General features: G+C 39.9%; 1 protein-coding gene across 1 annotated transcript in view; it reads right to left on the bottom strand.

Annotated features, from left to right (window-relative positions):
* Positions 1-1,134: 1,134 nt before the first annotated feature.
* tacr3a (tachykinin receptor 3a) overlaps positions 1,135-25,883 on the bottom strand; it is a 32,789-nt gene continuing 8,040 nt past the window's right edge. Inside the window, exons 2-5 of the mRNA XM_072463794.1 lie at positions 21,742-21,930; positions 20,362-20,512; positions 4,374-4,570; positions 1,135-1,734 (exon numbers count right to left, since the gene is read on the bottom strand). Of these exons, the coding sequence (XP_072319895.1) occupies positions 1,416-1,734; positions 4,374-4,570; positions 20,362-20,512; positions 21,742-21,930 (856 nt within the window). The 3' untranslated portion in view covers positions 1,135-1,415. The remainder of the gene's footprint in view (positions 1,735-4,373; positions 4,571-20,361; positions 20,513-21,741; positions 21,931-25,883) is intronic.

The following is a 25,883-nucleotide window of genomic DNA, read 5'->3' as shown; positions in this document are numbered from 1 at the left end:
ACATGAGAAAATGTCAAATTAACTCTTTATAAGAACTGCATTTTCTATTTTTCTCTCTAATTCAGCGCAGTTCAAAGCATACATTTTATAATCAACATTGTATTCTTCTGACTTCAGAAAATTGTATTCTGATTTCCACAAAAAGAAATAGTAACATTGCAAAATACTGTAACTCAAAATTTGTATTCTGACTACCCGTATGTATTTTTAGTACATCAATACTTCCCAACACTGCTTATTGCACACTTGGACTTGTGTGCTTTATTGTTATTAATCTGAAGAGCTACAGTCTATTTACAAGATTGTGTTCCTTTATGGTAGAATAAACAGTAATTTTAAAGAACATCAGAGTATTTCCGCCGTGGTGATGGTGTGCGTGTCTCACTGTGTGTACATCATACTTTAGCCTGTGTTTGTCATGTTTGCACTCGTGGCTTCACAGGCTGCTCTTGTTCTTGGCACGATTGTCTCGCTCACGCACGAGCTGTGAGTTCAATAAGGAGCGCAGTGACCTGGGACAAACTGCAGACCATGTGCCTTCTATACTCCTACAATGCCATGGCAGCCAGATCAACGTAAACATATCTGTAAACTTCCTTATGTGCACTTATATATTTGAACAACGTATATTTCAAATTATAAATATTTAACAGTGAAAGCGCACCTAAAATCTGCACCAACATAATTACTGATGCACTACAAATGTGCGCCGCAGATGTATCCAGTGGCTTGCTAACCGCTAACGTGGTCTTTACAACTGTCACACAGCCTAAAGGCTTATTCAATAGTTCAGAGCTGGAGAGAGGTCAGTCAGCAGCGTTTCCATTGGCAAACGCACCCAGTCCTCCTCACTGTGATTCCAGCGTTTGCTTTCAACATCACACAATGAAAGATAAATTACAAGCGGTTATCTACATATAGTTACAATCAGTTACATTATTTTAACAGTTTTGTTCACAATCACAGGTGAAACGCACAGTTTACTGAAATTGAATCGTTGTAATCCTGTTGTGTAATTATACATGCGTAATGGCTTCCAGATTTAGTTTGTTCTATTCTGCTGCTGCCAAGGGGCTTTTTCAATACTTGTGATTGTGCATGTTAACTAAAGATTGTGCATGTTAAGTTTTTTTTTTTTACATGTTCAATCCTGTCTGGTAATGCATTCTTTAAAATGTAGGATTTTTGGATACACTATTCAAGCAATGACTGAACTTCGCCTGTTACAGACCATTCACACAACAGCAAACCATCCACATCTCTTAAGGCTCTAAAGCATGTGATATCATAATTCGATCTTTCTTTGCATCATTAACAGCACATATAGATGGCCATTTCACTGTCACTATGTTTATGTACATTATGCATGCCTGTCATACATGCTTCATCTGTTTATCTCTGCATTGTTGCATACTTCACGAGAACGCCTCCGATTGCGTGTTGGACATTCTTCCATTCTGGGCCTTCCAGTTGCCGCTGCTAATGGCCTCCGGCTGTCGAGACATGGCATATCTCTTCTTCTTGGACGACAGGGAGAGTTTCCTCCCGCCTTCGGCCCCCCCGTCAGGCTCATTGGGGTCGTACACCATGGCGGTGGTGGTGTCCATGCGAGACAGTGTGTACATGCTGCTCTGGGTGGGGCGGAGGCGGGTGGAGCGCAGTTCCAGCTCATCGTAGCTGGACACTTTGATGAAGGGGCACCAGCGGAAAGCTCGCTTGAAACCAGCTCGAAACCTTCAGCGGTAAAGAGGGGGAAATAATAGGTGGAGAGGTTAAACATACATTATTTGCAATTAATCACCAGTCGGCTGTGTTGGTGGGAAATCTGATTTAGGTTTATGATAATTTCAATTTAATCTAATTTGGACGGATGAAAGGCACATGCTGTTTTAATTCATTCTAATAAGAGCAGGTTATGAAGACGTTGTACAGTGGCACTAAATATGACCTGACTATTTGTGTTTTGTGGCATAACACAGGCCCGGAAATCTATAATAAGAAACCGTATATTACAGGCATTATATTCTGCTTATTTCTATATCCGCAATGCTGGAATGGATCGATGTCTGGTTCTGACAATCGGCTGAATGTCTCTCCTCACTCTTCATTGTCTAGCAAAGCCTATGGGCAAATAAAAGAGAAAGAAAACAAGAATTATAACGCCTTGGATTTATATATTGCCTTTCAAGATACTCAAAGCAACTCTCTAATCACAACTGTCATTATGAAAATGTAAAAACTATTTTCTATTAGCTAAAATAAAATCATATACATATACAAATATGCTTTACGACACTGTTGAGCCTGAGCTTTTGTGTATAGTCCTTTGGCAACATGACATTTCTAACCATGCCTCCAACTGGTGTGTCAAATTGGCAGGGGCTTCTTCTTTTTTAATGTGTCCAAAGGAGAACCTCAGTGCTCTATATTAGGCCTTATTTTATTCTGTATTTAAAAAACTTTATTTTGAACTGTCAAATGTCACGTTTATGCAGATTATACAGGGCTTTACTGTTGCTCAGCCTCACAGGGACAGGCCATCCAGTCTTTTAGGTGCAGTCTAAATGGAATTTCCTAAAATTAGTGCTGAATTCAGATAACACTAAAGCTATGGTATTTACTCATAGATGTGCGTCAACAGAGGGTATCCCCCTGATTAAGACCTCAGGGAAATTAATGGCTGTCTTTTAAAGATCATATGTAAAAATGTTCTCATAAATTGAAGTTAAAATGTGATTATTTTATCATCATAAAGTCTGTTTCACTCTGGCAGCTCAAAAACGTCCAGTATCAGCCACTATTATGCCTCTTTTAGATTATGATGTAATTTATATTAATGCTACTGCAAAAAATGTCTGAAATCCCTGGACATCTTATATCACAGTGCTCTGAGATTCACAACAGGCTCACCCAACATTGTGACCTCTATACCAGGGCTGAGTGGCCTTCTTTGGGTGCAATTAGGTTCACAGATTGGATGATTTTAGTTTCTAACGTTTTGTGTAATTGTGCCCGCTCCTACTTGTGTGCCTTTGGGCAGAGAGCAGTGGGTCATTATGCCCTGTGCTCACACAACATGCTCAGCCTGAGGGTGCCCCGTGTAATCACTGACTGGGGAAAGAGAGCGTTCTCTTACAGCAGCTTGGAACGCCCTTCAAACAGACTCAAACTCTCTTTTATTTGTCTTGGAGGAAAGTTTTTTATGATTTGTGTGCTGTCGCGTCTTTCCATTTGCCTCAGGTCACCCTTGTAAAAGAGGTTTCTTACCTGGTTAAATAAAGGTTAATAAATAAAAATACAAAGATCGTTATTTTTCATTGTAAGACATAATATTGGCCTTCAACAATTTATTTATAGAAACTTGTTGTTGACTTCCTTTCCAAAACTGCAGAACTTACAGTTACCACTCCACTTTCCCATAGAAAGATGAAAAACTGCTACTCTACGTGTTTTTGATCCAGAGTATGATTTTTTTGATAATCGCAAGTTAGTACAGAGCAGTGGGAAAAGATAGGGGGTAGGTGACAAGAGTATTTTTCTGAGTACCCAAGCCTCAAACGCAGGACAAAGCAGGATCACTCAAACGTGCTTGAATAAATATAACTCTAAGATAACAATAATGAAACACTGTTAAAACATGGTTGAAATAAAAGTAAATTTGACGTAATTGATGCCCTTTTATGTTCTTGTAATTCTGACTGCTGTATCATCACTTAAAATATATTATCATTATGGGTCTGTGCACATTCATATATTGGAAATCTCTGAATAATGTGTACTCAGGACATTATCCAGAGTATGGACCATAACAATATGATAAACTGAAGCGACAGTGTGGAGCACAGTTCCCCAGTTACCATGGTGACGCAATGAACACATTAGGAAACACAGCTTGATATGTTTTAAGATGATTTATTGACCTTATTCCACCCGGTCCACTTTTTCCTCTTTTTGCCACTGATTAACACTTCCGATGTGATCGCACTTCCGGTCGAGTGGGAACTCCATTCTTTTCAATCGAGAATGAGGGAAAAGTCTTGCTGCTAAATATGCTATTAAGTAGATTGATTTGTGTAAAACGTCCAATATTCACATGACCAACAAGTCACAATGCACCTGGGCAGCCTTAAAACTGCTTTTTAGTCCGTGTAGAACCTATTTATTTACTTATTTATTTTATAACCAAAGAAGGATTATGTGGAATGGCGGCGTCCAGACAGGCTTCTGAAATAAGGTGAATATATATCGATATTACAAGAATCTGTGATATATAATATATAATTGAGAGAAATGTGAGAAATATAATAGCACAAACCATCTCACCTGTTGTCATTTATGTTCAGAATGGTGTAGAGTTATGTGCGGTGGGTCACCTGCTGTTGAGGCAGCAGTAGATGATGGGGTTGTACATGGTGGAGCTCATGGCCAGCCACAGCACACTGAGGTAAACCTGCTGGATGTACTTCCACTTGCTCAGATCCTTGTTCAGACCCGTCACTATGAAGTAGATGTGGTAGGGCAGCCAGCAGAGGGCAAAGGTCACCACCACGATTATCATCATCTTCACCACCTGATAGAGGGACACACACACGAGAGAGCTGCTAATCAAACGTTATACATGCACACTAGTCCAGGAAACCTGCAAAGAACTACAGCACATTATGTATTTAATCAGCACGTCACAGTAAAGGGTTGGATAAGATATACTTATTTGGTAAATTCCGATGCCAAACAAACACAAGATGCCAAAATCCCCTATTTCTAATCTGGATTAGAAAAAGCAGGAAACAAAACAAAACCAAAATGCTCCAAATTCTACACAACACAAAACATGTACAGAAGGTATCAGGAACGGGAACTTTTGAAAAATCCAGTTACAGATACAGTGGAGGAAAATGCAGGATTTCAAAAGAAAACCATGGCCAGATTTGTTGAATGACTTCCTGGTGTGACGAGGAGCAGTGAACATTGGAGAGATGTTTTTTCAACATACAAACACAATTTTAATTCCAACCTCACCACTCGATCCTCTAGAGTAGACAACAACATTTAGCCTTTCCTTCTATCGCTTCATTTGCCACACGTTGTTGCATTGCGATTAAATGGGTCTATTAATGGTGAAACATAAACAAAAGTGGACAGTGTTATTTTTGCACCTCCTCCATCATAAAAGAATATGCAAACAAATGAAACCGATGTCCTTTCTCTGAATCACTGGGAGCTTAGGCCCGTTACCAGAGATAAAGCAGAGCAGCTGAGCCCTTCTGAAATCCAAACAGTGGTCCCTGGCACCCTGGTGTTTCAGTTTCAAGGCGATGTGACGACAATATAGCCGGTTGTAAACCAGACATGGATGTTTAACAGGATCTAGTCTCAACCGGTCTCGTCAAGTCCTCTCCAAACATGTCCTCGTTCAAATGTTAATGCCCAATACCAGGACATCGATTATGGGACTCTGTGGGATGTTTTTCACTAAACATTTCACAAATGTACTGAACATTCTATCTAATGTGTTACTAATCAATATAGGTATGAAGTGCCAGGTAATGTAGTTTAGAGTCTCATTTTAAAGAGCCTTGCATTATCTGAATCTGAAGCGCAATCTGCTCAGGCTTTTGTACAAACTCATTTTGTTTTCCATGCACTCTTCCTCTGTGTTCCTTTTAATTGGGGCTAATGGATCTTCATTATAAGCAGACAGAATACATCTACTCTTGAAAAACTAGAACAAGGTGGAACCAATGTAGCTCCTAAACATGAATCACCCTCTTTCCTTTTCCTGCTGGAAGGACATCTTTTTACAAACCTGACAAATCAATAGAGCTAATCCATTGCCAGAAACAAACTCATTAAAAACATGTAATGTCTTTGATTTAACACAAGTTGGTCTTTGTTTAAGGGATAATAAATTATTACCATGATGACCATGTTTTAATTAGTATTTTCAGGCATGTTTTGTCATAATCTGACAAATTGCCCTGAACAAAGTGGAAGGGCAAAGCGACATGCTCTGCAAACAGAATTCACAGTGGCACTATCAATCATAATGATAAATATTTAACAAATTACCTTTTGCATTGTCCCCACAAATGACTAGGAAAAGCACAAATACAGCAAAGCAAGTGCCAATAGAATACAATGACTGCACAGATGCACTGGTAATATAATTAAGCAAACCAACAACCAATGGTTTGTTACATCCTCCCTCTTCTCCATCTCATCATTATTATCTTCTAATCTTTGAGCAAATTACACTGGTAAATTAAGGACCATCATGACCCATCTGCCCTGCCCACATTTGTTCAGAATCAAGGTCTGATAAGCCAACTACATGTATGCCTTCAGCTCTTGAGTACGCCGATCCCAATGGTGGATGGATTTTAGATATTTAATTCAATTGTGCTGTATATTCAAAGAAAAATTTACTTGAATTGAATATACCTTTGGAAACACATAAAAGGCCCATTATAAGGAATTGTCCAATGTACAAGATGTATGGGCGAATTATTCTAAAGATGATTGCTGTAAAAGCAACAATAGAGCTCCTGCTGTTGTTGTCACGCTGTCCCGGCCTAGACTGCCAAACTCCACACTGGCAGTGACGGTGGGTGGGAATTTACATTGAAACTTAACACGTCTGACATAAAAAACAAACTTTATTTGAATTTGAGAGATTATGGATTATTTCTGTGCACCAGGATGTACAAATGGTCGAAGGCAGATGAAAGCCTTTACCGGATTAACAAAGCTCTAGACTGACGAGAGAAGTGGAATTCTGCAAACTAAACGGATTAGTTGTGAGTCAAGCCGCACATCAATGAAGCAACAAATGTATTTCTGCATTAAAGCCCCTCCGTGTAAGATTCCAGCCAAAAATTAAGTAACCTAATTACCGGTGTTTTTATAGTACTGAAAAAACTTGAAAAACATGTTGTGAAGGGGCTTGTTTCTCCACAAACGTGACTTGTAACATTTCTGATTTAGGATCTGCCACCTTCTTGTCTCCATGAAGATGTTCTTACTTTGCCTCTAACATTCAAAAGAAACACAAAACTAATCAATCTCCATGGAGAATCTTCGTGGAGTAATGCAGGTGGCGTGAATGCTACAAGAAATCTGAAAATGCTGCTTTAATTTAGGTTGCAATTTTGAAGAATTACATCTCAAAACCTTGAACATTGTTAATTAATCAGGAAAATAGTTCCTTCCTGATTTGAAGATGCTATAACAAGGCAACCCATGAATAGGATTATAATAATAGGATATGCGAGCGCAATAGAGATTTCAGATTTTGCAGATTTAGTTTGCAATCCACGCAAACCATTCTCTTTAAAAGCAAATTTGTGGGTTGGTAATGTTTAGTCTGATTAGTTTTTAAGATATTTTGTCATTTACGGATTCATTTTAAAGATAAACTCAGGATCCATGTCATTCATTTCCGCTATTTCTTCCCTGTCGTAATGACGCCCTTTCAGAATGTTTTCATGTTATTTTGAGTCATTATTTTGTCACTTTCTCAATTCATAAGAGTTCATTAGATCCGGGCCTAGAAAGGTCACACAAATCCCACAAATTCTAATTGATTTCTTCTCATTTTGTTGTCCCATCAATACTCCTGCAGCACACCTCTCCAGATATGAGAGGCATGATAATCACTGTGTTCCTCTTTTTCATTCTTTGCTGTCTTTGTATTGCAATGAGAAATGTATTCCTGGTTTTAAAGGACCTGCTGGAATGATACTTTCTATGTTTCTAAAAGAATATAAGATGACAGCTGTATGTCAGAGGATACGCTGCACACATAGCGCTTTGATGTTGTTGTTGTTGTTGTTGTTGTTGTTGTTGTTGTTGTTGTTGTTGTTGTTGTTGTTGTTGTTGTTTTATGGCGGTTGACATCCGAGTGTTGCATTACCGCCAGACTTTATTCCTTAGACTTTGTCGTAGTCCTAAAAGTTCTTCTTCCAGTGCCTTGACTTCCAGTGCTTTGTCCTCAGACTCTGTCGTAGTCCGTAAAAGAACTCCTTCCATTGCTTTGGTGTTACAAAGCCCATGAGGTCATGATATGTCTTTGTGACTAGAATAGTTGTTGTTGTTTCAGAGACCAACCGGCTTTATTCCAGGGAGACTCTTCTTCATCTTCCTCTCCTTCTTTGACGTTCGGTGCTTCCATCGTACAGCTTTATTCTTTAGGCCTCATTCTATAGGCTTTAATATTTCCACTGATGTCGCTGCTTGGTAGCCGTGCGTCTACGAGACTGGGCGAGGACCTGAGACCACCCCCTCCCCCACCCCCATCTCGTCCCTCTTCTTCTACTACTTTGTTTTATGGCGGTTGGCATCCAAGTGTTGCATTACCGCCAGACTTTATTCTTCAGACTTTGTCGTATTCTTTAGAAGTTCTTCTTTTTATGACTTTAATCTGGATTGGACGTTATTTTTTAGACTTAGACTTTATTCTTTAGACTTCATTCTTTGGATACGCTTTGATGTTAATGCATTCTGTGGGGGAAGAGGGAGAGAAAAAAATTACTTCTGAAGTAAAAGTAATTTTCCCTGTATGTACTTCAAATATGTTCAAGTACACGGTGCACGGAGGTGAATACAATACAGAGGGTGACAGGCTAGTTCTGCTGATTGACTAGGATTATGAGCATTTTTTTGTTTTTTTGGAATCTATCTATTAGTAAAATATTAGCTGTACATTTTTTAAAGTTCATTGCCATTTTGTCCATAAAGAAACCAGTTTGATTGAATATTCTGTGATAATTTGTCTTATGGTTTAAGAATTATCCCTCCAACATGCCTGGTTGAAATGTGTGACTGATTTACTATAAAAGATTTTACTTACTGGGATAGAATCTTTAAAAACAAATGATAAAAAACAAAAGATTTTATTCACAGAAAAAGACTTGAGATTTGGCATTTTTGAAAAGAGAAGCGCATTTATTTCTAAAACATACACCCACACCCACACCCACACACCCACACCCACACACACACACACACACACACACACACACACACATGCATCACTAATGTGTGCAAAACTGTTTAGACAATAGAAATTTCTTTTGTCAGACTGGAAATAATGTGAAAATGCAAATCTCTGTTGGCAAATGATTCCAATGAGAAGCAAAAACTGGATTAATTTTTTTTTTTAAACACTCAAATTTGAAACCAAGTCCAGATGGTTCATTTTTAAATCTATTTCAGTTGTGACATATTTTGACATTCAACAAGCGTCTCTAAAATTATTTCCACACAGACGGAATGTTAATAATCATGAAATGTATGGTAACATGTTACATTCCATTATAGGTTGAATACTCTTTGGGGATTTCGAGTGGGTGCACTTTGCTTCTTTATATTGTGCTGTACTAGTCTAGTAACTAATCTAGTCTGCTGCCTGAAGTGTTTGGGTTCAGCCGCAATGAAAATACAAAAGGGTAAATTTCACCCAAACACAAGGTTTGGACCTGCAAAATACATTATGCTGTCACAGTACACACAAATTACAGCCTGAAAAGTCACAAACGGAGACAAAAAGAACTTGGCATTTTCTTAGTAAATGTCAAGGTACGGGGAAAGCAACAAGCGTCTGTTCTTGGTGAAAAGTAAAAAGCTTTGACAGACAGGAAAGGCTTGAAGCTTTTGTATTATGATTCCCAGGCTGTGGCCGAACAGGCATTTAGCCACCATAATGAAAAATAAAGGTTTTGATCTGACTTTATAAAGGACTTTATGCTATGCTACGCCAACAAAATAAAAATAATACAAAAAATTTAGTTGTGCAGGGGAAGGTTTGTTTTTGGATTTTTGGCAAGAGAATAAGAAACGTCAGAAGCTCTAACATGGAGCAACAAAAATCCAAAGAATGGGCTTTGTGCACATCATGGATCTATTAGAAAATCTGGATAGGGTATTGCTAGCATAAACCTGTTGTGAGTTGGACTTGTGGCCAGTCCATTGGTGTGAAAACATCCTCCAGAGTCCAGAGAGCATCTTTCCCATAAAGCGCAATGTTAAAACAAACTGCCTGTGTTTGGCTGACAGGACACCAACAGCTTTAACAAAGGTCGGATCTTGTAACTTGTAATGTAAATCCTGAACACTACTGCGCAGTTTATTTGTAGAGCATAATTTGTACTCAAAGCAATTCTAAGTGCTTCACACAAGAGGAAAAAAAATGTTAAAATCACAAAAACATGACAGAAATCACAAAACAGTTTAAGACATAAAAGAGAAGAGTGCAAATAGAATCCTTTCAGTCATATGCACAGCTAAACAAAACAGTTATAGCTTAGATGTGAACATTGTCAGAGTGGAAGCCTGTCTCACATCTTCAGGAAGACTGTTCCAGATTTTAGCTGCATAAAACTGAAACGCAGATTCCCCATGTTTAGTCCTGACTCTGACACCAGCAGGAGGCCGGTCCATGTTTAGTCCTGACTCTGACACCAGCAGGAGGCCGGTCCATGTTTAGTCCTGACTCTGGCACCAGCAGGAGGCCGGTCCATGTTTAGTCCTGACTCTGACACCAGCAGGAGGCCGGTCCATGTTTAGTCCTGACTCTGGCACCAGCAGGAGGCCGGTCCATGTTTAGTCCTGACTCTGGGCACCAGCAGGAGGCCGGTCCATGTTTAGTCCTGACTCTGGCACCAGCAGGAGGCCGGTCCATGTTTAGTCCTGACTCTGGCACCAGCAGGAGGCCGGTCCATGTTTAGTCCTGACTTTGGCACCAGCAGGAGGCCGGTCCATGTTTAGTCCTGACTCTGGCACCAGCAGGAGGCCGGTCCATGTTTAGTCCTGACTCTGACACCAGCAGGAGGCCGGTCCATGTTTAGTCCTGACTCTGACACCAGCAGGAGGCCGGTCCATGTTTAGTCCTGACTCTGGCACCAGCAGGAGGCCGGTCCATGTTTAGTCCTGACTCTGGGCACCAGCAGGAGGCCGGTCCATGTTTAGTCCTGACTCTGGCACCAGCAGGAGGCCGGTCCATGTTTAGTCCTGACTGTGGCACCAGCAGGAGGCCGGTCCATGTTTAGTCCTGACTCTGGCACCAGCAGGAGGCCGGTCCATGTTTAGTCCTGACTCTGGCACCAGCAGGAGGCCGGTCCATGTTTAGTCCTGACTCTGGCACCAGCAGGAGGCCGGTCCCTGAGGTCCCTGAGGTCCTCAGAGTCCGAGATGGTTCATATGGCAATAACATGTCCAAGATGTATTTTGGTGCTAGGCCATGGAGAGACTTGTACACAAGCAGAGCTGCTTTAAAGTCTAGTCTCTGAGCCACAGGAGCCAGTGCAGAGACCTGAGAACAGGACTAATGTGATCATACTTCCTGGTTCTAGTCAGGACCCGAGCAGCAGCGTTCTGGATGTACTGCAGCTGTTTTACAACTCGTTTGGAGAGGCCAGTGAGCAGGCCGTTACAGTAGTCTAATCTACTGGAGACAAACGCATGGATAAGTCTCTCCAAATCTGGATTAGACACTGTACTTTTGATTTTGGTAATATTTTTAGATGGTAAAAAGCTGCTGATGTTATTGATTTTACGTTGCTGTTAAAAATTACATTACAAAGTCCATTATTACCCCCAGATTTCTAACTTGATTTGTAGGTTTTTGAGTGAGACTCTGAAGGTGACTGCAAACACTTTCTCTTTGTTTCTGTGGGTCAAAAACAATTATTTCAGTCTGAGGTATGACTGAGAACTACCTTATGTAGCTAGCTGCTAAAGGCTAAATTGGCCCCAATGAGTTCCTCCATTTAATTGTAGAAAAAGATTCAGTTGTAGTCATCTGGACCCTATTTGACTGACTACAACTGAATCTTTTTCTACAATGGAACACTCCTGGACGAATGAGGGATTACACCGACATGCTTCCACCATTTAAGCCCTGAGCTGTGAATTTGCACCAAACATGATCGATCCGTTTGTAAAATAAATGTAAACTATAGCTTTATCTGGTGGACTACAACAACGACAACTGAGAAAAGAAAAACTAGATGGATGGTCTTACATATGGAGATGTGGTGTGAGCCACATAAAACCACTTGTCAGAGGCAGGATGTTGCAACTCATGGAGAGTTTGCAGATTGCTGTACGGCTCCATTGTAGATCATGTTCATGCTTTTGACTCGCACACATCCAGCCATGTGGCACGCAGTAACACTCTGCACCAATAGTCTGGATTAGCGGTCCCATTACTTCCAAGGTGAGACAAGCCGACATGATACACGGCAGCTTAACTTGGTCGGACTTCAGTTCTCCTCCAAATCTGATTTGGCCGAGGTAATCCACTAGAATCCTCCCATTCTCACTCAGAACACTCAGAGGGAAATCAATCTAGCTGGAATGGAGGATCAGTGGAGGTGGGCCACCAGACAGACATAGATAGCATTAGCCCAACGTACAGCTTACAGCTTATTACGAGAGGCCTCGGATTTTCTTCTACAAAGTATTTGAAACCTTTGAAAATTTGATAATAACGAGGAGGACAGAGAGGATTGTAACATAAAGTGCATTTCTGGAAAAAATACAGATTTGTTTATTGTTTGAACAAGCTTTGAGACTCAAATGAAACAGACAGTTAATTGTTTTACCAGATGTAGAAAAGCTTCAGTTGTAGTCATCTGGACTCAGTTTGAAAAAATAGACGTTTCGACTCTCATCCAAGAGTCATTGTCAATAAAAGAATTTATGTTGTTGTTGTTGTTGTTGTTTTATGGCGGTTGGCATCCGAGTGTTGCATTACCGCCAGACTTTATTCCTCAGACGTTTAGATCGAGAACTCCGATATTAATACTGTTCTGTGGTAAGACCCACCCATTGGGAGGAGCCTTCATGAAGTAGAAAGAGTTGTTAGTTTCAACAGAAACTCCCCCCTTGTATCTACCGAGCCTATTCAGAATCTTAATGGGCTATTAGAAACCTCTTTGTCTTTGTGAGACCCTGGCTCAACCACCCTGAGTACCTGATTAGCATCTAAATGTCCTGGTCCTGGTCCTCTACCTTTCCAGGGGTTCAGTAACCCATTATAAATAACAGGAAGATTGAATCTTAGCCCTCCATTTCTGTTTAAAGAAGGTCTTTCTTTTTTAACAAAAATAGCTTCCTTGACTCCTCTTTCAAACCATCTTTTCTCCCTGCTTAAAATCTTCACCTCACCGTCTTCAAACGAGTGATTAGAGGCTTCAAGATGAAGATGCACTGCACTCTGAGGTCCTTAACTTGTATTTCTTCTGTGCTGATAGAGCCTCTTGTGTAGAGGCTGTTTCGTCTCACCTATGTACCGTTCTTTACAGCTTTCTTCACTGCATTGGATCGAATAAACTACATTGCTCTGTTTTTGAGTCGGCAACTTGTCCTTAGGGTGAACCAGTTTTTGTCTTAAAGTGTTTCCTGGTTTAAAATAAACAGGGACTTCGTGTTGTCTAAAAATTCTCTGCAGTTTTTCCGACAGGCCAGAGACATAAGGAATAGAAACACCCTTCCTTCTCTGTTCAGTTTCCCTTTTGTCCTGCTTCTTGCTTCTCTTCACTCTGTTGAGAGCCCAAGCGGGGTAACCACAGGCTGAGAGGGCATTACGGACATGTTTTTCCTCTTTCTTCTTGCCCTCTGAGCTGGTGGGCACACCTTGAGCTCTGTGTTGTAAGGTTCTGATCACACCCAGCTTGTGCTGTAGTGGGTGGTTGGAACCAAAGAGCAGATACTGGTCCGTGTGTGTAGGTTTCCTATATACTTCTATTTGGAGTTTCCCGTCCTCTCCTCTGATCGTGGAACAATCAAGAAAGGCCAAGCGATTCTCCTTAGCGTCTTCTCTTGTAAACCTGATATGTGGGTCCACAGCATTGATGTGATCAGAGAAGGTTTCCAGCTCTTGTTTCTTAATTGTTACAAAAGTATCATCGACATAGCGGAGCCACAGTTTTGGGGCTATGCCTGAGAATGAGGCCAGTGCCTTCTTCTCAAAGTGCTCCATGTACAGGTTGGCCACTATGGGAGAGACGGGCGAGCCCATGGCACAGCCATGAATCTGTCTGTAAAATTGTCCCCGGAATTGAAAGTAAGTGGTGTTCAGACAGATGTCCAACAGTTTACATATGTGTTCAAAAAACATGTCCGAAATGCCCTCTCAGCCTGTGGTTACCCCGCTTGGGCCCTCAACAGAGTGAAGAGAACCAGGACAAAAGGGAAACTGAACAGAGAAGGAAGGGTGTTTCTATCCCTTATGTGTCTGGCCTGTCGGAAAAACTGCAGAGAATTTTTAGACAACACAAAGTCCCTGTTTATTTTAAACCAGGAAACACTTTAAGACAAAAACTGGTTCACCCTAAGGACAAGTTGCCGACTCAAAAACAGAGCAATGTAGTTTATTCGATCCAATGCAGTGAAGAAAGCTGTAAAGAACGGTACATAGGTGAGACAAAACAGCCTCTACACAAGAGGCTTTATCAGCACAGAAGAAATACAAGTTAAGGACCTCAGAGTGCCGTGCATCTCCATCTTAAAGCCTCTAATCACTTGTTTGAAGACGGTGAGGTGAAGGTTTTAAGCAGGGAGAAAAGATGGTTTGAAAGAGGAGTCAAGGAAGCTATTTTTGTTAAAAAAGAAAGACCTTCTTTAAACAGAAATGGAGGGCTTAGGTTTCAACTTCCTGTTATTTATAATGGGATTCTGAACCCCTGGAAAGGTAGAGGACCAGGACCAGGACATTTAGATGCTAATCAGGTACTCAGGGTGGTTGAGCCAGGGTCTCACAAAGACAAAGAGGATTCTAATAGCCCATTATGATTCTGAATAGGCTCGGTAGATACAAGGGGGGAGTTTCTGTTGAAACAAACAACTCTTGCTACTTCAGGAAGGCTCCTCCCAATGGGCGGGTCTTACCACAGAACAGTATTAATATCGGAGTTCTCGATCTAAATTCTTTTATTGACAATGACTCTTGGATGAGAGTCGAAACGTCTATTTTTTCAAACTGAGTCCAGATGACTACAACTGAAGCTTTTTCTAATATGGAACACGCCTGGACGAATGAGGGATTACACCGACACGTTTTACCAGATGGGAATAATTATACAAAACTTAACTATTTTGTTAATAGGTTGGCATCCAATAATGTACATATCCTCCACACAAAGAGTAGTCTATTGCCATTCATTAGAAGAAGAGGCCAACTTATCACTGGTTATTATAGTGCACTTCTGTGTGGCATTTCCAAAATACATTTTGCCGGGAGCACAGGCCTAAAATAGAGCACCTGGCTTAGTTCCTGTCACAGAGTGGATTAAGGCCAAACAGCAAAGGTGGGTCTTTATTTTGATGAAGAGATGGGCCTTTATTGTTCCCTCTCTCATTACATTGTGCGGATGCAGCAAATATTTATCACTGAATCACATCACAAAATAATGACACTCCTTTGTGTGACTTCACTTCCTTTATTACTTCATCCACAACCAGGAAGTCGCTTGTCGCAAATGTAACTGACAGCGGTGCAACCATTATGTCAGTTTGACAGCATCCAATAAGTTTAATTTCATCATTAATATGCAGTCGTTTCTCTCAAGATTTCACAAAAAATCTATATGAATGGTCTATACTAGTCTGGTGATGGGGGTGGTAGGACTTAGAAAAGAGAGAGAGAGAGAGAGAGATTAGGTAGATTGGGAGAGGTGTGGTCTAGATGGTAAGAACAGTAGCAATGGTTGTTTAACTGAGGTTTGGACTTGATAGGAGTGAGAGAATGATAGAGTTTTAGTGGTATATTTTGTATTATATGTGTGGCCTCGGGGTAGAATGATGTGCATTAAAAGAAGCAAGGTTTTTAGGTCTCCTTGTTTTCCCTATTCTGTGGTGAGCCCTGAGTTGGTGATACACTCTCTCTGTTTTAAAAAAAAAACTGTATTTGGGGACCTGCTGGTTGTTGGCCCCCGCTGTATGCCCTATTTTTATGTAATTATTGTGTAAGCTCCCACTTGTTTTTTGTGTGACAGCAAGCTTTTTTTAGTGTTTCATTTGTTTATTTTTAATAGTTATCCAGGATTGCATTTGTAGTTGGAAAAACTGTGTAACCATGGCGGGAGTTTTTCGAGATTGTTTGTGTATTCGGGTTTGGGGTGTTATGATTGTAGGAAGGTGATGGGCGGCGATGTATTAGGAGTGTGTTCTGAGTTTACTTTCAAAAAAGATTTGTTCTAAGGTTTTTCCAAGAGGTTATGTGTATATTTTTTCCCCCTCGATTTCCAGCGGATCACGATGACTTCCTTGGCGATAGTTAGCAGCACCAGGAGAGGATTTATATTGCATTGTGTGAAGTCAAGTGTGAAAGTGTCTCAGTAAGTATACAGAGGGAGGAGGACATTGGGCTGTGGCAGCCAAACATTGAGGAGAGTATGTACATGATTGTTTTAATGAATGTATTTACCGGTGAGCAGTGCCAGGGTCCGTGTAGGACTGTAGGGACCATAGTTGTCCTGTCCTGTCATGTGTATAGTCTGTGCATATTTCTGTGGATAATCCCATTTTTTATAGTTTGTAGTCTGTATCGTGGTATCTGTGAAGATTATTAAATTGTATAAATTGTAGGTTAGAATAAGTGGTCATTGAATACATATTTTTGCAGATTTCAGTTCAGAAATTGGCATTGGGGGCAAATGCAAGGTCCTCTTGCCATTTTTGAGTGTGCTTGTTTTTATAATTGTTTTACATATTTTTGAAATAATTTTCTTGGGGGTTAGATTAAGAAATTCTATAATAGGTAGGTCTGGATAGAATTTTTGCGGATTATTGATGTTAATTGTTGATATTGTAGGACATATTTGCTCCCAATGCAGTATTACTGGCACAATTGTGCTATTGTGTTAGAGTGCAGTTAGTAAATGTGACCTAAGTGGGTGATGCCCTGGAGCCTACTGCCCTCACCACCAGAAGCCCCAAAACGGCATCCACTTCTGTATACTCATCTTTTTCATGTGTCACGTATGTCTGTAAACACTTTGCATCCTAGTTGGAGTTGTGGTCTTTGCTTGGGAATAAGATAGTATAATCACATACAAAAACATTTCACATGGCAAAGTATAAAAAAGAGCCTGTGTTTCTCAAGAGATGTCTTTGGGTTCATTTGGGAAAATGTTGCAAGGCTGCTTTTCTGCCCAGAGACAGCAGGGGGCGACGGCGGGAACTTCAGACAGCCCGAAAATACATATTTAACATCACAGGGACTAACAAATAAGTTTAGTAAGGTGAAAATGTTAGAAGTTCTGATTTAACAGACAAAAGAAGTGAACATAAAATATCCTAATTTTTACAATGCCAAAAGTCAAACAAATTCTACTTTCAGGAGTAAGCTAGCTTTGTGAGACTGCAGGCAGCAATCCATGAACTCTCCCCGTTTTGTTTCTCTAACCTTTTCTGACCACGACTGTGAGTGGCATGTTCACTGCCCCAGGTAAAATACACTCTGGACTCAGTATCTGGTGTTCGGAATGTGGAGGGTAGAGAATAGCACTCGTTATTTTAACATGTGCGGTTGAAGCTTCCCAATAGAGAGAGGGGAATAGTGGCCTGCATACAAAGGAGAAGCACATGGTCTACACTGATGTGAAGCTGCTATTTACTTATTGATCTTCACAGCTCCTCATGAGACAGTCAAACACACTCAACCAGCAGACACGCTTCAGAGATAATTACTACACACAAAGGCCTGAATCCAACCAGATGGAAAACTCAGGGCCAACCTAAGCCTTGCAAACTTAAGCCTTGCAAACATAAGCCTTCCGCCTCCGGGTGTTAAAGAGCTGGTAATTTCCAATAGTGCATTAACTAAAATATTTAAAAAACTACTATTAGTCAAAATACTATAAACGGCCAAATTGAAAGTACAGTTATGTATTCAAATGAATAAATAAGTCAAAAGAGTCTAGAGCTGGCTGTGAAAATTAACATTGACAGTCAATAATCAATATTATTGAAAATTCAACACAAAAGGGTTCAAACTGTCAACCAGTTAATGCACATGCATCTCTTTGAAGGATGTAGATGGGGTAAACATTTTCAAATCACATAAAGATTTGACTGATATTAAGTTACACAGAGACATTGTATATATATAAGTTCTCAAGACAATAATCCAATCAGAAATCAGACATAATATCAGTCCAACACAGCAGTTGCAGTTGCTCGACGTGCAGTATGTTGAAGTCCCTCCTGATAAACGATAATATTGAAACGTGCGTATGCCATATGCGTGGCACTGTACATGAAGGTTGAAGAGGATGGTGCAATCAGTGCAGGTAAGTCATTGCTTCAACTTCAGAAAGGTAAAGTGTAATGTCTGGTTCTGTACACTGTCTGCATTATAGGTAAAAGGTACTTGATGACACTTCTTGGGGAAATTGGTTTACAGTTTACTGAGGAAAGATGTTGTAAGTACACTTCAACAGTGTCAACAATGTGTTTCACAGGAAAAAGATAAATTAGATATGACAATAAACATGTTGTGTACAGAAATTAGAAATTGAGGTTACATGAGGTCAGATGGACAATAAATATCAATCTTGACCCCCAGAGAAGCTATAAATATGTTTATTTGGCATTTCAAATTAACCTAACCTTATTATAAACACATTTAAATCCCAGCAGTCGTGACTTTGATTGCAAAGTGTGGAAAAGCTCTGATCGCCTGGAGTCACTGTTGCTTTTTAAACTTGTGTCTATTGGGCGTGTTCACATGCCAGGACGAATAATTGATCGAGGATAAGTGACAAGCCCAAAGGTTGTGTTGTTTGCACTCAAATGTTCCCTGCCAACAGCCAGCTTTGAGTCAGCGCACACACTGGTTTTACATGCTGTAGCTACATCAAAGTGCAGAGCAGATGAGTGGAACATTGGGAGAGGAGACCACCCACTGTTAACCGCAGTAGCATTATCACAGGGCTAAGCAGAACATTTTAATTCATGATGATGCGTAATTTTACCACCAAGTTAGAAAAAGCATGATTATGTGGGACTGTATCAAACTGGGATTCAGTCATGAAACAAATGAACAAAATGACTTTTTCTTAATGTGGAAACTTAAGTGCAACATAGTAGAACAAATTAACAAACATAATGTATTTAAAACTACAATGCTAGAACTGACAAGAACAAATCAATGTACTGATTCCTTGCAAGTCGCAGTGAATGTCCACATCTCTTGCATATGTTGCAGGTCTGAGCCAGCGAAATTACAGATCAAGTATTTCTTTGACACCAGAGTCTAGACACACCAGAACACATCAGTAAAGAGGACATGAACAGCATCCAGATTTCCACACGATTTGATTTTCATTAGAGTACTTCTAATTTATGGTGTCATGCATTGTACTCAGTAGACTGTTAACTTTCACTTAAATTTTAATGGACACGTAAAAGTCTAATGCATGATTAACCATGTGGTGGGGAAAAACTTGCAATGTGAGATAAATGGTGAAGTTAATATGTATGCAGGGTTCACCTACCCAACCCATCTAATGGCAGCAAGCAACAGATCAGACGCTCATGTACCTTCATATTTATCCAAAATCATATTTTAAATATTTGTAAACGAGGAGCAGTCTTGATTAGATATTTGAAATAAGTATTCACCATGATTATTAACACCAGTTCATCACTAATCCAAAGCCACAAAGACAACCACCCTAACCCTATTCTTTAAACACAATTTTAAGAAATGACCAACCTCATGGATGAGAGTTCAAATGTCCCCCATTTAAAGTTGTAATATGTAACTTTTCTGGTGGAGGGTCGGCTCTATTCTTGTCTCGTGGATATGTTATTCTGGAATGTTCCACAGTATTGTATTTCCCACATATTTTGAGGAATCAAAATGGCTGTAATTGAATAAATACAAGATTAAGGATGAGAACCGGTTCTGGTTTTATCAATCCATTGGGATCATTGAACTGTTAACGACGCCACTTTGGACCGCCGTGTATTCAAATGTATCCATCTGTTTTTTGCCCGTGTTTGTGTCCTAGATGCACATACTTCCTTTTTTTTTCTTTTCCCACTTGTCTGCCTATTAAAACCTGATAAGCTTAAAATCTGTCCACTGCATAATCCTAACCAAATTGTTTATCTTGTTCTCTGAAAGGAACGACCAATTAAAACATACTTGGAAGTTGTTTACAAGGGAAGGAAGTAATATTGAAGACTTAATTGGATGTGCCAAAACCTTCCATCTCTACGTTATTTACTTATACTGAATAGAATCAAAAAGTGTGATGTGTACAAATAACCGTAAGGTACAATTACTGCATTCTCTGTTGTGACGTGCCAATTGAACTGGCAACTGGTACTATATATGTTCTGTTGTCTTACCTTCCTCTTAGCCTGGAGATGTCCATGGTAGTTGTCAGAAGAATCTCCAGGAATCTCACCTCCCCACAGTGTCACGCCCACAATGGTGTACGTGATGGCCATGATCACTAGGGGCAGCGCGTACACCAGAGCAGTCACAATGATATGATACCTGCACAGAAATAGAACATAATAGGAGAGAGATCGTGTTTAATTAGCAGGTGGCGTCTGTGATGAGAGGTAGAACTCTACAGATGTCGTGGGGGAAGTCTGCTGAGGTGTCTTGAGATTGTACCATATCATACTAAACAATACAGTCAGTTGCAGCACATAAATGAGACACAGTGGACAAATGCTTGGACAGATTGGTTACTTTATTGGTTTATTTATTTCAGTTTAGTTTAAACTATTAATATCTTAAAGATTGCATTTTTTTGGTCTCAGTAAGGAGAATTCTAAATGAAAAATGTCCAGACCTTGTGGTTTAGGGGTAAATCATCTATAGTATACAAATATGAATTAATAAAAATATTTAAGAATAAAATCAAACTGTTCATCAATGTCCCAATTATTTTTTGGTTATTTAACAAATAGTCTCACACGGATAAATATGTTGGGTGATGGACAATGGTGGAATCGTTTTCAAGTTCGTTTTTATTCAGTTTTAATGGTTTTACATATTCCATAAGAAATGTCTTATCTTGAGATGGAATTGTTTTACACACTGTTGTAGCACCATATGCCCAAGACATATTCTCTGGCCCATTAAAGTATGTTTGATTGATTCATATTATCACTCTACACATGTTACACACAGAGGGGGCAAGTGACAAAGCATGTGTACTTGAGTACTATTACTTTTAACTATTTCTTTTTTAACAGAAGTCCTTCTACTCCTACTCCCACTAAAATTGGGTTTGTTACTTTTATAAATCCGCCCTTGCACAAAGGTGCTTAGGGGGTGTGGGCTGCAGCGGTGCAGATAGACTGATAAACACTGACTAACATTTTGTTGTTTTTGGCTGTGGTGATGCTGACAGTGTGATATCACAACTGCCTGAGTCCAGAAAGAGACAGAAATACTTTTTGACCAGACTTTAGGCTTCTCCTGGTAAATGAAAGCTTTGGGCTCGGATAACCAACCCAAACCACTCACAATAGGTGAAGTCCTCCAGAGAGGTGGTCCTGACCAAGCCAAACTCAAGATTTGCAGATGGGTTCCCGGGCTGTGCTTCTAATAATACCTTTTCCCACTTGATTATTGTCAGATTCTATGTTAATTAATTAGTTATAAAGCAGGTTCATCAACTGTATGTTTTACAATGCATACAGGTGTTTTTGTATTGCAAACGTAGTAGAGTTTCAGCAGTACTTTTACAGAGAATAAAGCTTCATTCTCACATAAAGGCGTCCTTTGCTTTGCGAGGCCAGGCCACGTAGCACAGTGTCCGATGAGGCACAGTGATGGTGGTGGAGTAGAAGCACAAGGGAAAGGCCAGAGCCACAGCCAGACACCATATGACCACGATGATGCATGTGGTGGCCTTAGCCGACAGACGGGGCTTTAGCGGGTGGATGATAGCCATGTACCTGCAAGCACAAGAGCACACAGCCTTTAGTTACACAAGGTTTCTATATCTACAGTGTACATTTCAGACATGTAAAGGTTCATTCTCACTTCTCACATAATGTTCTTCATGTATGGGCGATATTAGTCTTCAAGCAAGGTAGAAAAACAACTTCTATATTACAAGAATTTTTTCCATGGACTTGTGAAACTGAAAATAGTATACATTTTCCATGATAAATTTGTATGTGTTTAATACATGCTCTGCTTAATCCAACAGTTAAATCTCAGCACAATATTAGACTATAGCGAGTCGCAATGTCACCTGAACACAACTAGTTTAATGAGTGCAAAATATGTACATTTAATTCCAGGCAAATAAGTCACATTACAGTAACAGGAGACAAACAAGGCAGACCCCTATCAGAAAAGTTACATAGTGCGCCTTTATAAATTTGTCAATTGAGTAGGATGATTATAAAGTGAGAGAGTTTTTAAAAATGCACCTTATTTTTTATTTCTAAATAAAATGCCAAAGTCTTGAAAGTAATACATATACATACATATTGAAAAGCTCTAAATGTTTACTTTACATTAGAAAAAATCAGATTATATCAAAGACTGAAGTTGATATACTCTACTAAACACACCAGACATTTGAAATGTCGGAAAAGTGGGACACAACTTATAGGTTCATTTTTTGTCGTAAAAACTTTAAAAATATGAAAGCTGCAACTGTATTTACTCTTTGGTTCAAGTGTGGTTTGGAGCCATGCTGGACCTTTGCACGCACAAATCATTGTGATGCTGGAGTCATTTTTCACTGCAATTTTAATAGAATCATTTGTCACATTTCAGAAAAGACTCTCATGCCCAAACAGCGAATTCTTTTCAATTCTGCACACATCAATTATATAGTTTTATAGTATAAGGTGGAATGTAAGTTATAACCGTGCATGGAGTTTAAAATACATAAAACTTCACCGTCCCACTGTCCCACTGTCCCACTGTACACATTTACCCAACATTCAGTGAAGCTTCGAGAGCTGCATAAGAAGGATATGCATTTAAAACCCATGGCCAAATCCAGCCATTGCACACTGTGGGGCAGATGATTAAACCATTTTTAAAAGTCTACTTCAAAATCAATTTCTGTTTTGGTATGTTGGCTACATCTGTTCATGCCTGTGGTCTGGAGCAATAACATTAAACATAAGGCTTGACAGGCGCTCGCATTGATTTTCATTGATCGCTTGTAACAAAAAGTATAGCCTCCCACAGAGAGCACTATTCAAATGCAGGTGGGGGAAAGCCAAGCCTGCCAGCATAACATTCCTCTAAGATCCATCATTTTGAGTGCATCTGAGTGGATGGTAATTCATGCCACTTCTTGTTCATACGCCTTACTTATTCGAAACATTTAACGCACTAGAGTAAAAAGTTGAAGACGATAAATCCAGAGACGGGCTATTTTAATTTTACTGCACTTTTACAGCACTGTTTCCAATTGAATCCCTCCAAAAGGTTTATTGGATTTCTTTTAGTGCTGTTCTGAGATATGCTCAGGTTGGAAGCCGTGCACTGCAGTAATGGAAAGTTTAGTAAGGGAATCTCCACAAATCAATAGTAGCCTTGCTCATAAAGATAACTAAGTTCCAATTTTCTATGTAGACAGCTTCTGTAGAACTGCACAGTTTATAAAGAACAGCTCAAACCACGATGAAAAGAGACAGGCAAATGAGCTGCAACTTTAGCCAGATAAAGAAATTAAATTGAAGAATGAATTATCAAATTTGTCTGGAAAATATGTCAGTGCAGAGGCTCACGGAGGCTGATGGTGAAGAGGAAGTTAAAGATGAGTTTTAAGTTTTTTACTGAGGCAAAGGTTTCATTTCTGAGTAGGAAGGAGCTCAGTGGCACCACAAATACAAAAGCTTCGGTTTGATCCCAGCTCGGACCAGAACAGTCATGTCCTAGCGAAAGGTGGTACGCACAGATTAGCAGCCACACTTTCATTAGCTTTAGAAGTATCTCACCCTCACCAAATAATATAAATTTAAACTTGCATCTGTAATGGCAGAAAATGGGTCATGTCATGTCATTCTAATGTTGTTTTAGGCCATGACATGTCACGGAATTAATATCTTTGTTGTTCTCCTGTGTGCAGATGGGATAAGAATATGGGGTCCTGATTATACTGAATATCTACTGTCCGGCGCCTCTTAATCATCAATTAATGCGTCAGGACCGGATTTGGTGTGGAAATGGTCTTTGATTAAACCTCTGAAGAGATGGCTGGAACCATCACAGACGTGATAGTCTGGTCTATCTCTTTTTGATCTGATTTGGGTTGTGATTATGTTATGTTTGTTACCACCTATAAAAGGTGTACTTTGTAAATTGTAAAATTAGGTAGGGACAGAACGACCTTGTCTTAGGGAGAGTGAGGGTGTTTATCCACTGTGCACGTGAATAAACTTCCACCTTTTGAGAGAGACCGAGAGACTGTTTCTGCTTCAAGTTATTGCCTGGTTACTCTTTACTTGATCATTGTTTACAGGAAACTGCCGTAACACATCCATGCTAATTATTCCGCACCTGCCACTCCAATCACCAGCACAATCATAATCAGAAGAAGACGGGTGAAGGGTCCTGCAGAAGATCAGAATGCCAGTTTGCTAACAGGCAAATCAGTCAAATCGAACCATTTTTTGCCAGTTCACCCTGACTATTCATCATATCCCGACACTCCGCAGCGCCGCCTCCATCACTGAATATGTGTCTCTATTGCTGTCCCTTTATTCTGAACTAATTGTGTGGCATTTCCCCCCAGCCTCATCAGTCCTCTAAATGGCAGATTGTGAATTGCCCGTTTCAGACTCAATCACCAGTGGGTCTGAGCCGCGTGTCATCCATCGCACTTACACAAGGGCACGCACACTGGACAAAGCTGAAGCCAACAATAGTGCAATAAAGATTGATTGGGTTCAGCAAGAGCATCGTTACAAATATCCATTTCCATTCAGCGTCCACGTTCCCGGGGCCCAGAGGTGTCAGTCTAGATCTTGTTCTGTTTACATGACTTTAAAACGCACACATTTGCTTTGGAATTAGTTCATGTCAAAGATATAATTGTTATTTTAAGCACATGGAGACACAATTACCCCTGTGAGTTCTTTCATTAAGGGTTCAACGCATTCTAATTTGCGGATAACAAAAGAACAACAGGAAGCTTTGCAAAGGTAAACAGAGCCAGAGGCAATCCCGGAGCCACAAAGTTAAAATAGTTTAGCTTTGTATGGAAATGTGTAAAGGAAACAAACAAGCCTAGGTGTGTGTGTTTTGGTAAATAATAATGATAATAGTAAAACATTTCTGGCCAGAATATACCCTATTTCTGATGTATATGTAATAGCCATTGATAAAGTTCCTAATGTTATTTGTAGATTAAATTGAGCTTTCATGACCTTAGTTTGAATAACCTTGTTTTTAATGAGTGGACTAATGTTTAATCTCCATTTCATTTTACATGAGATCTTAAGTGTACTAAATTGACCAGATATTAACACTCAACGTGCAGGTCAAGAAAACTGCCCAGCTCCAATCTTACTGCATGGAATTAAATTATGCAAAGTTCTCCTCTAATAATAAAATACATCATATTATTTGTTGGTTATGATGGCAGAGCATTCAAAAGTTGTAAAGTTACATTCAGTAAGTGTGCGTGTCTACAGTACTTGTTGTAGATAAATGGAAGAGTCATAACTAAGCAGACTAAACTGTGTATGAACAGTAGCTTGCCAGTAATAAACCCGCGTCCATGTGCCGTCTAAACACTCTCCATCATCTTCATCTTAACCATAACAGAGAGATGAGAGCTGCGACACAAGGGGCCCGACACAAGGGGCCCGGCACAGAGCACACAGACCAAGAGCTGGCTCCACACTTCAGACAGATCTGAAATAAACTTCATTTA

Source organism: Eucyclogobius newberryi, unplaced genomic scaffold (genome assembly GCF_026437365.1).
Source record: "Eucyclogobius newberryi isolate DKJ021-1_F unplaced genomic scaffold, fEucNew1.0.hap1 SCAF_4, whole genome shotgun sequence".
NCBI classification, from domain to species: domain Eukaryota; kingdom Metazoa; phylum Chordata; class Actinopteri; order Gobiiformes; family Gobiidae; genus Eucyclogobius; species Eucyclogobius newberryi.
Note: the sequence above shows the minus strand (reverse complement) of the source record. Positions and strands in the feature narration are given on the sequence as shown.